Genomic DNA, 10,466 nt, shown 5'->3' on the forward strand with positions numbered 1-10,466 from the left:
GCAACGGCCTTAGGTGGTTTCTCATGGTGTTTCTCAATGAAATTCACGATCTTGTACTTATGTAAATGATGATGTGGACTCGGATGACAACTTCTCATGCTTTTGGTATATGAATCATGAAGCCTTATATTGTTTATATATGTCTCCATGCATGTGTTTTTCTAACACTTTGCTATGTGTTGAAATTTTGTTATTCTCCCTTCTGTAGATGAGGTGGTATGTGGTGTACTCAGGTAGACATCCATGAGTCTATGATTCATGGAAAACATGCCATGAACGTTACAAAGACAGATTGCTACAAAGGGTATGGTACTAGAGAGAAGGCAGAGCATGCTTACTCCACGTATTTGCTCTCAGTAGAGAGAAATCAGATTGGGTGGAGGTGGATGAATAACCTCTTTGTCCTACTTGTGATCTTTCTTAGTTTGATGCTTGTGTGGTCCATGTAACACAAATGGGTCACATTGAGGTTTTAGTGACTATTTGAGACTTGTAATGATGCTTTAGTTAGTTTGATGAAGAACTTTAGACTTGTTGTGATGCTTTAATTAGTTTGGTGAACACTTGGGACTTGTTATGGTGCTTTAGCTAATTTGATGAAGAACATTGAACTTGTTTCTTGTGCATTGCCATGTTGTGGTACTGTCTGCGGACAAATTTTTACTGTTTGTATGTCTTTTGTTGCAGGGTTGATGCAAAAACAAATAAAACAGAACATGACTTCATCTTTGTCGAGTACACCACTCGATAAAACGTAATTGCCAAGAGCAAAGCTCGGCGAAGAAGCCACGTGTCCTTCTCTGGTAGCGTGGTCCGAACTTTCCCGTGTGTAAGGACATGGCTCTCGGCAAACATGGCAGCCGGGGCTTGCCTGGGCACGGTATCACCGAGTGGGCCCACTCAGCAAAACAATACTCGTCAAAGATAGGGCTTGCCGAGATTTGTTGAGCAAAACTCGGCAAATATTTCAGGCGACGTGCCTCGCTCCTGGGCTTTCAAATTCGCCGAGTACCTGCGTGCAGTACTCGGCAAAGTCGTTTGCCATGTGGCAGCCGCCGTCTCCGTACGGTCCGTCAAGTCCCTTATTTTTTTTGTCGAGTCCCTGTTCAGTGCTTGATGAAGTCTTTGCCGAGTATCCTTAGCCAAGAACTATACTCGGCAAACAGTATGCCGAGTGTAAAACAACTTTCAGTGAGTTTCTACAGTTCTCGGCAAACTCGGAAATTCCAGTAGTGATGCTACGCCGAATGCGGTGGACAGAGTCAGGCACGGTGTCGCGCTGCAGGCCGTGAGGCGGCAAGTCGTACACGAGTGGCAGAGGGATGGGAGAAGGGTGAAGCTTAGAGGTTGGGGAGGAGGAAAATGGAAGTGAGGAAGGGTGGAGGCCAGAGGGAGCTAATTTGCTAGTTTCGGGGATACATGGGACGGTCGCTTGCATCCCTAAACGCAGCAGCGCTACATGTCACCGCCATAGACCTCGTTACAACGTGACACTGTAAGGCCTTGTACAATGCAAGGTGCTTATGGGAGGTGCTTGGAGAAATAAACTAGGTTTTCTTTAAGCACCGGTGACTATTCGTACAGGATAGACGTTTAACTTAAAGAAAGTGGTTTATTTTTCTAGGCACCTCCTTAAGCACCTAGCATTGTACAAGGCCTAAGTACCATGCTCTGCGATTGGGACACTGGTAGGTGTAGTTGGGTTTGGACTGTTGGTCCGGCTGGATCATTTGAAGCACAGCAGTAGATGCTTTGCCTCCAGTTGTTGATACTGTTTGTGTAGGTTGTCCGATGCGTCTCTCTGGTAGCATGAGGTTCTTGTGCTTGGCATGACTTCGCTCAGATTCCTTGCGTTGACAGACGGCACTGAAATGCACAAGCTGAACATGACACGCCTGTTGCTTCCTTCCAGTTTCAGATATGCCAACAGCACTAACAAATTTCAGACACCAGTACATCGCAATGGATTCTGTTCCTTAGATGATGGTATAGTTGAACCAACGGGTCGTTTATTCTAATCAAGCAAATCTATAATCAAACTGCGCTCGCATGAGACTATATTTCAATCTTACCAGTCAGAAAAAATTACAAGATAACCTTTAAATGATAAAGGAAATGGGCTGCTATATTATTTTTTTTCTTTTCTGTAAGGCTCTGTTTGGATCTCAGATAATTCACTGGAAAGAGTTAATTCCTGCAGGAATCGGGAAAATTCCTGTGTTCCTAGCAGGGCCTAAATATGAAAGAAAAACTATCTACTTCTGTATTTCTGATGTATACCCCTAAGGGGGGCGGATACTTGACGTCCACACAGATTATAATCCATCATCCCACCTAGGAAGGTTTGCGGTAGCTTCATTGACCCTTTTTACCAGTGTAACCTGCAAGGAGAATAGACCAGGCAATCACAGAAGGATAGTGGTCAAATTTTGTAGATACAAATACTACCCTGATATTAAAAAGGAATAACGATCCTTGTTAAATTCAACATGATTAATGACTTTTATTGAGAACCAGCATTGTCAAGAAGCAATGATTTCAAAACCATCCATTGACCACTGGATGAAAATGCACACACTTTTTCAGTCCATAGATAACAGTGGTGATGTAAGAAACTTTCATTCAAAGTGTCAGGGACATCATCGCAAGGGTTCACTAATCTTGAAAGAAGCGCTTAAATAGAAAACATCGCAGAGCATTCCAGCTTCCGATCCCAAGCACAGCTGATGTATGCCAAGACTTACCATGCTAGCAATCATATTCATCTCAATTAATCAAATTACGCCAGTTTCAGTGGTCACTTTTAAAAGTTCCAAATCCCAGTCTTGGAAACATTTTCGGCTTGATATAGGGGGGAAAATATGGCTAACACACAGTTACCAACTCACATTAAGCTAATCATCATAGCATATAGTAAAACAGCAGCAGTAAATAAAATTCCTTCACTGTATTAATCTGTTACCTAAACTTATTCAAATCAAATAGAAGATGAATGCAATAATATGAAACTCTACTTGTTTCTTGTAAACGTTGAACACATAAACAATAACTCCGTATCTTAAAAATCATAATAAACTTGTTGCATAATTTTTCAATTTATTCGCTGCTAAACGTACCACGCTTTCTGGCACTCCTGGAGGGGGCAATGTAAGATTTCTTGGCGGTGGCCTATCTTGGTATGATCTCTTGTCGAATCTCCACTCACCAATTTTTCCATATGTCAGTACGCCCTGAAATTGTTTGACAGGATATTGTCAAATACCTTGTGGTATGGCCAGAAGATCGACCGAATAGCCTTATGTTTAGTAACATAATAGAGAGAAAATAACGGGGTCTTTACTTTCTACCCTCAGTCATATTCATTTCATATGAATATGAGATCTATAAAAAAGAATCAGACTTATGAATAGTAGGCCCCAATAAATACCTTGAGTGTATAGTCACATCCATAGGTGAAGTGGATAATAAATGTATTGTCGAGCTTCTTATCAAATGGTGGCTGCATTTTTAAGGGGTGTCAGTAATAGCTCTAATCATGTCAATCAAGCACGTTGCTTTTAGTGCGCAAGTATATTGTCGTCAGAAAATCAGAAACAGCTTCAGCACCTGGATCATGAAATCTTTACGAAGGATATGTTGAACCCCATGCAATGCACTGGCAACAGCATATGCATACCTAGAAGCCAAAGAAAAATAACAAAAAACTGGATTTATAACAAAGTAACAATGAGAAAATGCATTTATCAAATTCACACACAAGAAAAGATAATTCTGACATTTCCAAAACCCATCCAAAAGCCTTATCAGTCTCTTGATCCTCTTTCATTTGTAGTGATACATTCATCCATGTGGGAGCAATCTTCTCAAGCAGTGTCTATCCTTTCCTCATATAACGAGAGATTAAGTTAGATTCAGTAAAATGACTAACCAAAACGGTAACTGAAACACAAGTCATGCAAAACCAAATAAATGGAATGGAGCTTCATTCATCCATGAGACTGCAGTCTATAGAGTGCCAAGTTAACAACAGTGAATTACCTTCTTAATTATTACAGGGGAATTCCCGATAGGGTCAACATTTGTGATTGGACCCCTTTCTTCAGGATAGTATTTCCTGATAATTTTTTCATGTTCGGATGGTGTGATGTAAAAGAAGGGGAATGCTGCTGGATCATTGTCAAAAGCTAAATTTGGTAAAGGTTTCACAAATATATGATCTGGTTCCGCCATCAGTATGTACCTGTGACATTCAAGCAGAACAGAACAGTTATAAACACATGGAGGGAGAGGGAGAGAGAGAGAGAGAGAGAGAGAGAGAGAGAGAGAGAGAGAGAGAAATCCATGTTATGTACTACTTTAGTGATCTAAACGCTCTTATATTTCTTTACAGAGGGAGTAGGCATGAATGTGCCTAAATATCTGTCCCATCTTACATCCAAACACCAGCAACAACTTTTCTTGTTTGGCTTATTTTTGGTTAATCATGGATGTCTGGATGTCAAATCATAAAGTAGCTTGTGGAAGATTAAAAGTTAAAACCATACTGAAAGTATCGAAACCAAAAGGGCATATCAGTCTTTACTTACTCTTCTTCAATCTTTGCCTGCTGCAGCCATTGTACAAATGCCCATGGCCTGTTTAGGACGATATAGCCCTGCAGTGCAGACAGTATCATAATCAAACCTACGGAGCATTTCAAAACTGATGTTGCTTCCCCCAGTAACTGTAACTGGGTGTACATGAACGAAGGAAATAAAGTTCAAACTGACAGGGCAAATACAGTGCTAAGGGAAGGCAAGAAAGCAGGACATGGTCAGAGAGAGAGAGAGAGAGAGAGCGGGTGGCGAGTTACGGTATAAAGGGATTCTCAAGTGCAGACAAAATTCGACATGCGAAATTCATGACCTTTAACAGCAACCTAACAGAGACTAGTTAAAGAAATACTAATAATCACTTGATTTTTGCAGCTGCAAGTCGGAAGCGAAGCACCGATTTTCGTTTTATCTCGTCGTCTTAAAATCCCAAAGACATTGCCCGTCTGCAAACGTAGCCCCCACAACGCCCCACGTTGCACAACAAACAGACAGACAGACAGACAAACAAACAAACAAACCGAAACAGAGAGCGAGGAGGAGACCAAAAAAAGAGTCAGTCGTGGCGTACTTACACGGTCCTTGCCGGCGGGGAGGGGGTTGACGACGAATGTGGGGATCTCGTCCATGAGGCCGTCGGGCTTCCCCGAGTGCAGCACGCGGGTGAAGCCGCCCATGTCGGCGCCCTCCGGCCGCGCCTGCATCCGCTTGTACCAGAAGTACATGACCCGGCACTGCCACCTGCTGTAGGGGGAGTCCGTGGCCGTGAGCGCCACGTGGAACGGCCGCCTCCGGCCCCTCGCGCCGCCCGCCGCCCGCATCCACTCCGGCATCCGCACCACCGGGTCCCTGACCCCCGCGGTTCCTCCTCCTCCGTTGCCACCGCCGCCGCCTCGCAGCACCATGGCGAGCACGCTGTACGAGATCAGAAACGCCAACACCCCGGCCGCCAGCAGCAGCAACGCCGCCGCAACCGGGCCGCGGCCCCCTCCCTTCCTCGCCGGCGCGTGCATCGCTCTCCAGAGATTCTTTCTCTCGCCCGCTCGGTGGGTTTGGGATCAGTGGGTAGGGGTTTTGCCTTTTGGGATCGATCGGTGACGGGAGGGAGAAGCGGAGAAGGATGGAAAAGAAACAAAGTGCTCGGTCGGGACTTGCGACGGAAGCGAGGTAGCCATTCTCGGGAATAACAAAATTAAGAAAGAACAAATGGCATCACGGTAATTAAGAGATGAGCGGGGTGTCCTGGGATGCCCACTATCAGGTGGACCCGCCGTGTCAGATGAAGGTGGGGCCAACAGGTCGGTGACGATGAGGAACGTGCGCGCCGGTAGGAAAGGGGATGGAGAAAACGTCGTCTGTGCACTGTGTCAACTCTGTGTTTGCGCTCTCCGTGCGGCGGGTTGACTTGACCCCAACTGCAGGTATGGGCCGGCTTGTACCTTCTACAGCGATCGACGAGGGCCCGTTGCTTGTCTCATTCATCGGAAGTCATGCTACTGCTCATCAGAATTTACGCAAGCAAATGGATCGATTTTCATTACTCTCCCTCTGATGCATATTAATTGTCGATGATTTATTATAAATTTCTTATATTTATGTTAATATTTCTGATATATTACAAAGGTGTACTTCCTTTTGCTATGGAAAACCTCTCTAAACAAGGTTTTCAAAAAGAATTAGTACTACTAGCATATTTTGCATTCAAAGGGAAATAATCCTGTTTAGGACATCTGCAGCCGGCGCCTCAAGCCCGCCTCAAATGTCCAGACGGACGGGCCGGTCCTTGACCGGTCAAAAAAAACATAGACGGGCACCTCGAACGGGCCCCAAACGTCTAGGCTGGCCGGCACCACTCATATCCAGCCCAAATGTAGGGCGGATATGAGAATGCCCAGGTTCGTCCGTCAAGTCGAACCCGATAGGACTACCGCACCATAAATTGCACAAAGTCCATCAAACTCTTCCGCCTCCTCCTGCCTCCCTCCGATCTTGTTGGGGAACGTAGCATGCAATTTCAAAAAAATTCCTACGCTCACGCAAGATTTATCTAGGAAATGCATAGCAACGAGAGGGGGAGAGTGTGTCTACGTATCCTCGTAGACCGCAAGCGGAAGCGTTTGACAACGCGGTTGATGTAGTCGAATTTCTTTTAGCTCTGACCGATCAAGTACCGAACGTACGACACCTCCGAGTTCTACACACGTTCAGCTCGATGACGTCCCTCGTCCTCTTGATCCAGCAAGATGTCAAGAAAGTAGATGAGTTCCGTCAGCACGACGGCGTGGTGATGGTGATGGTGATGTGATCTGCGCAGGGCTTCACCGAAGCACCGCGATAATATGACCGGGGGTGTAAACTGTGGAGGGGGACGCCACACACGGCTAACAGTTGATGCTGTATGTTGTAGGTGCCCCCCTCCCCACATATATATAGGTTTGATGGGAAGAGAGGCAGCCAAGGGGTGCCCCAAGTAGGAGGAATCCTACTTGGGGTCCTCTCCCAATTCGACCAACACCCCTCTCCTATTCCTATTCGGAGTAGGAAGGGAAAAGGGAGAAGGGGGAATCCTATTCCCTTTTTCCTTTCCTCCTTCCCCTTTCCTTCTCCAATTTGACCAGCCCATACGAGGGGTGGGCGCACCAGCCCCTTTGTGGCTGATGCGTTTTCCCTCTTGGCCCATAAGGCCCATATCTTTTGCCGGGGGTGCCCGGAACCCCTTCCGGTGACCCGATAAGTAACCAGTGCTTCCCGAAACACTTTCAGTGTCAGAATACCATCATCCTATATATCAATCTTTACCTCTCGACCATTTCAAGACTCCTCGTCATGTCTGTGATCTCATCCGGGACTCCGAACAACATTCGGTCACCAAATCACATAACTCATATAATACAATATCGTCATCGAACGTTAAGCGTGTGGACCCTACGGGTTTCAGAACTATGTAGACATGACCGATACACCTCTCCGGTCAATAACCATAGCGGAACCTAGATGCTCATATTGGCTCCCACATATTCTATGAGGATCTTTATCGGTCGAACCGTTATGACAACATAAGTTATTCCCTTTGTCCATCGGTATGTTACTTGCCCGAGATTCGATTGTCGGTATCTTCATTACCGACAAGTCTCTTTACTTGTTACGTAATGCATCATCCTGCAACTAACTCATTAGTCACTTTGCTTGCAAGGCTTCTTATGATGTGCATTACCGAGAGGGTCCAGAGATACTTCTCCGATACACGGAGTGACAAATCCTAATCTCGATCTGTGCCATCCCAACAAGCACCTTCAGAGATACCTGTAGAGCATATTTATAATCACCCAGTTATGTTGTGACGTTTGATAGCACACAAGGTATTCCTCTGGTATTCGAGAGACGCATAATCTCATAGTCAAAGGAATATGTATTTGACATGAAGAAAGCAATAGCAATAAAACTGAACGACCATAATGCTAAGCTAACGAATGGGTCTTGTCCATCACATCATTCTCCTAATGATGTGATCCCGTTTATCAAATGACAACACATGTCTATGGTTAGGAAACTTAACCATCTTTGATCAACGAGCTAGTCTAGTAGAGGCTTACTAGGGACACAGTATTTTGCCTATGTATCCACACATGTATCAAGTTTCCGGTTAATACAATACTAGCATGAATAATAAACATTTATCATGAAATAAGGAAATATAAAATAACAATTTTATTATTGCCTCCAGGGCATATTTCCTTCAAATCTTCCCCGTGTCCGAGCCCTCGCCGTTCACCACCCTTGCTTCACATCCTCACTGTCAGTCCCGGCCCACCGTCCTAGATGTCGTCCAGCCCGTCCCCGACCGCCGCGACATAGGCTGTGTCCACCTCGTCCTTTGCTACTTGTGAGATGCGCTGGGATTTTCCTCAAAGAGGAGGCGAGATGCAGTACAGTAGAGATAATTATTTTCCTCGGTGAGAACCAAGGTTTATCGAACCAATAGGAGAATCACACAAAGCCTCGTGAACAGCACTTGCACACACAAAATCAACTACCTGTATCCAACGCTGACAAGAGGGTTGTCAATTCCCTTGAACTCGTTACTTGCAAGCATCAAGTCTTGTATAGGTAGATGGATAAATTGCAAAACAAAATGAAAGAAAAAAAATTCAGCAAAGGAATTTAGTTTTATAATTTGATTAAGGTAGACCCCAGGGGCCATAGTTTTCACTAGAGGCTTCTCTCTCGAACACATAGGATACGGTGGGTGAACAAATTACGGTTGGACAATTGATAGAAAATCGCATAGTTATGACGATATCCAAGGCAATGATCATGTATATAGGCATCACGTCCGAGACAACTAGACCAACTCCTGCCTCCATCTACTATTATTAGTCCACCAATCGACCGCTATCCAGCATGCATCTATCGTATTATGTTCATAAAAAAAGAAGTAACACCTTAAGGAAGATAACATGACGTAGACAAAGTAAACCCAATCAATATCAGTAAACCCCATCATTTTACCCTTAATGGCAACAATACAAATATGTGTCTTGTCCCCTTCTGTCATTGGATATATATAGCACCGCCAGATTGAACCCATCACAAAGAACCTCTCCCACTGCAGATAAATCAATCTAGTTGGCCAAACCAAACAGATAGATCGGAGAGAAATACAAAGCTATAACATTCATGCATAAGAAAATTAAAAAAGACTCAATTACTTCTCATGAATATTCAGATTATGAACCCACAATTCATCGGATCCCAATAAACACACCACAAAAGAAGATTATATCAGATAGAACTTCAAGAACATCGAGGAGAACATGGTATTGAAGATCAAAGAGAGAGAAGAAGTCATCTAGCTCCTAGCTATGGACCCGTAGGCCTGTGGTAGACTACTCACGCATCATCGGAAGGCGGCAAGGATGTTGTAGAAGCCCTCGTGATCGATTCCCCTTCCTGCAGAGTACCGGAAAAGGCCTCCAGATCAGATCGCGAAAGAACAGAAGCTTGTGGCAACGGAAAAAGTGTTTCGGGTGGCTATATGTTGGTTTGTGAATATTTGAGCATTATGGAAGTGAAATTAAGTCAAACGAAGATGCGTGGGGCCCACAAGCTCATGGGGCGCGCCTACCCCCCTGGGTGATGTCTACTACACAAGCTTCTTCTTGTAGACGTTGTTGGGCCTGCAAGTGCACAGGTTTGTATGACAGTAGCAAATTTCCCTCAAGTGGATGACCTAAGGTTTATCAATCTGTGGGAGGCGTAGGATGAAGATGGTCTCTCTCAAACAACCCTGCAACCAAATAACAAAGAGTCTCTTGTGTCCCCAACACACCCAATACAATGGTAAATTGTATAGGTGCACTAGTTCGGCGAAGAGATGGTGATACAAGTGCAAAATAGATAGTAGATATAGGTTTTTGTAATCTGAAAATATAAAAACAGCAAGGTAACTAATGGTAAAAGTGAGCGTAAACGGTATTGCAATGATAGGAAACAAGGCCTAGGGTTCATACTTTCACTAGTGCAACTTCTCTCAACAATAATAACATAGATAGATCATATAACAATCCCTCAACATGCAACAAAGAGTCACTCCAAAGCCACTAATAGCGGAGAACAAACGTAGAGATTATGGTAGGGTACGAAACTACCTCAAAGTTATCCCTTTTGATCAATCTATTCAAGAGTTCGTAGTAAAATAACATAGAGCTATTCTTTCCGCTCGATCCATCATAGAGTTCATACTAGAATAACACGTTAAGACACAAATCAACAAAAACCCTAATGTCACCTAGATACTCCATTGTCACCTTAAGTATCCATGGGCATGATTATACGATATGCGTCACACAATCTCAAATTCATCCAACCAACACA

The 10,466-nt window shown here is 44.3% G+C and overlaps 1 protein-coding gene across 1 annotated transcript; it reads right to left on the reverse strand.

Annotated features, from left to right (window-relative positions):
- Window positions 1–2,031: 2,031 nt before the first annotated feature.
- Window positions 2,032–5,758, reverse strand: LOC119275841 (hydroxyproline O-arabinosyltransferase 3-like). The gene is made up of 8 exons (XM_037556767.1): window positions 5,168–5,758; window positions 4,587–4,654; window positions 4,039–4,240; window positions 3,777–3,874; window positions 3,607–3,676; window positions 3,428–3,499; window positions 3,117–3,230; window positions 2,032–2,381 (listed from the first exon to the last, which is right to left on the reverse strand). Exons 1-8 carry the CDS (start codon window positions 5,603–5,605, stop codon window positions 2,316–2,318), a joined length of 1,128 nt encoding a protein of 375 aa, XP_037412664.1. The 5' UTR covers window positions 5,606–5,758; the 3' UTR covers window positions 2,032–2,315.
- Between the last annotated feature and the right edge of the window lie 4,708 nt (window positions 5,759–10,466).

The sequence above is a fragment of the Triticum dicoccoides genome, chromosome 3B (assembly GCF_002162155.2).
Source record: "Triticum dicoccoides isolate Atlit2015 ecotype Zavitan chromosome 3B, WEW_v2.0, whole genome shotgun sequence".
NCBI classification, from domain to species: Eukaryota; Viridiplantae; Streptophyta; class Magnoliopsida; order Poales; family Poaceae; genus Triticum; species Triticum dicoccoides.

Coding starts and splice junctions, on each gene's coding strand:
- LOC119275841 (XM_037556767.1), bottom strand. CDS start 5,605: ATGCACGCGCCGGCGAGGAAGGGAGGGGGCCGCGGCCCGGTTGCGGCG. Junction 4,655..5,167: donor TCCCCGCCGGCAAGGACCGT/GTAAGTACGCCA, acceptor TCTGCACTGCAG/GGCTATATCGTCCTAAACAG. Junction 3,875..4,038: donor CCCCTGTAATAATTAAGAAG/GTAATTCACTGT, acceptor AGGAAAGGATAG/ACACTGCTTGAGAAGATTGC.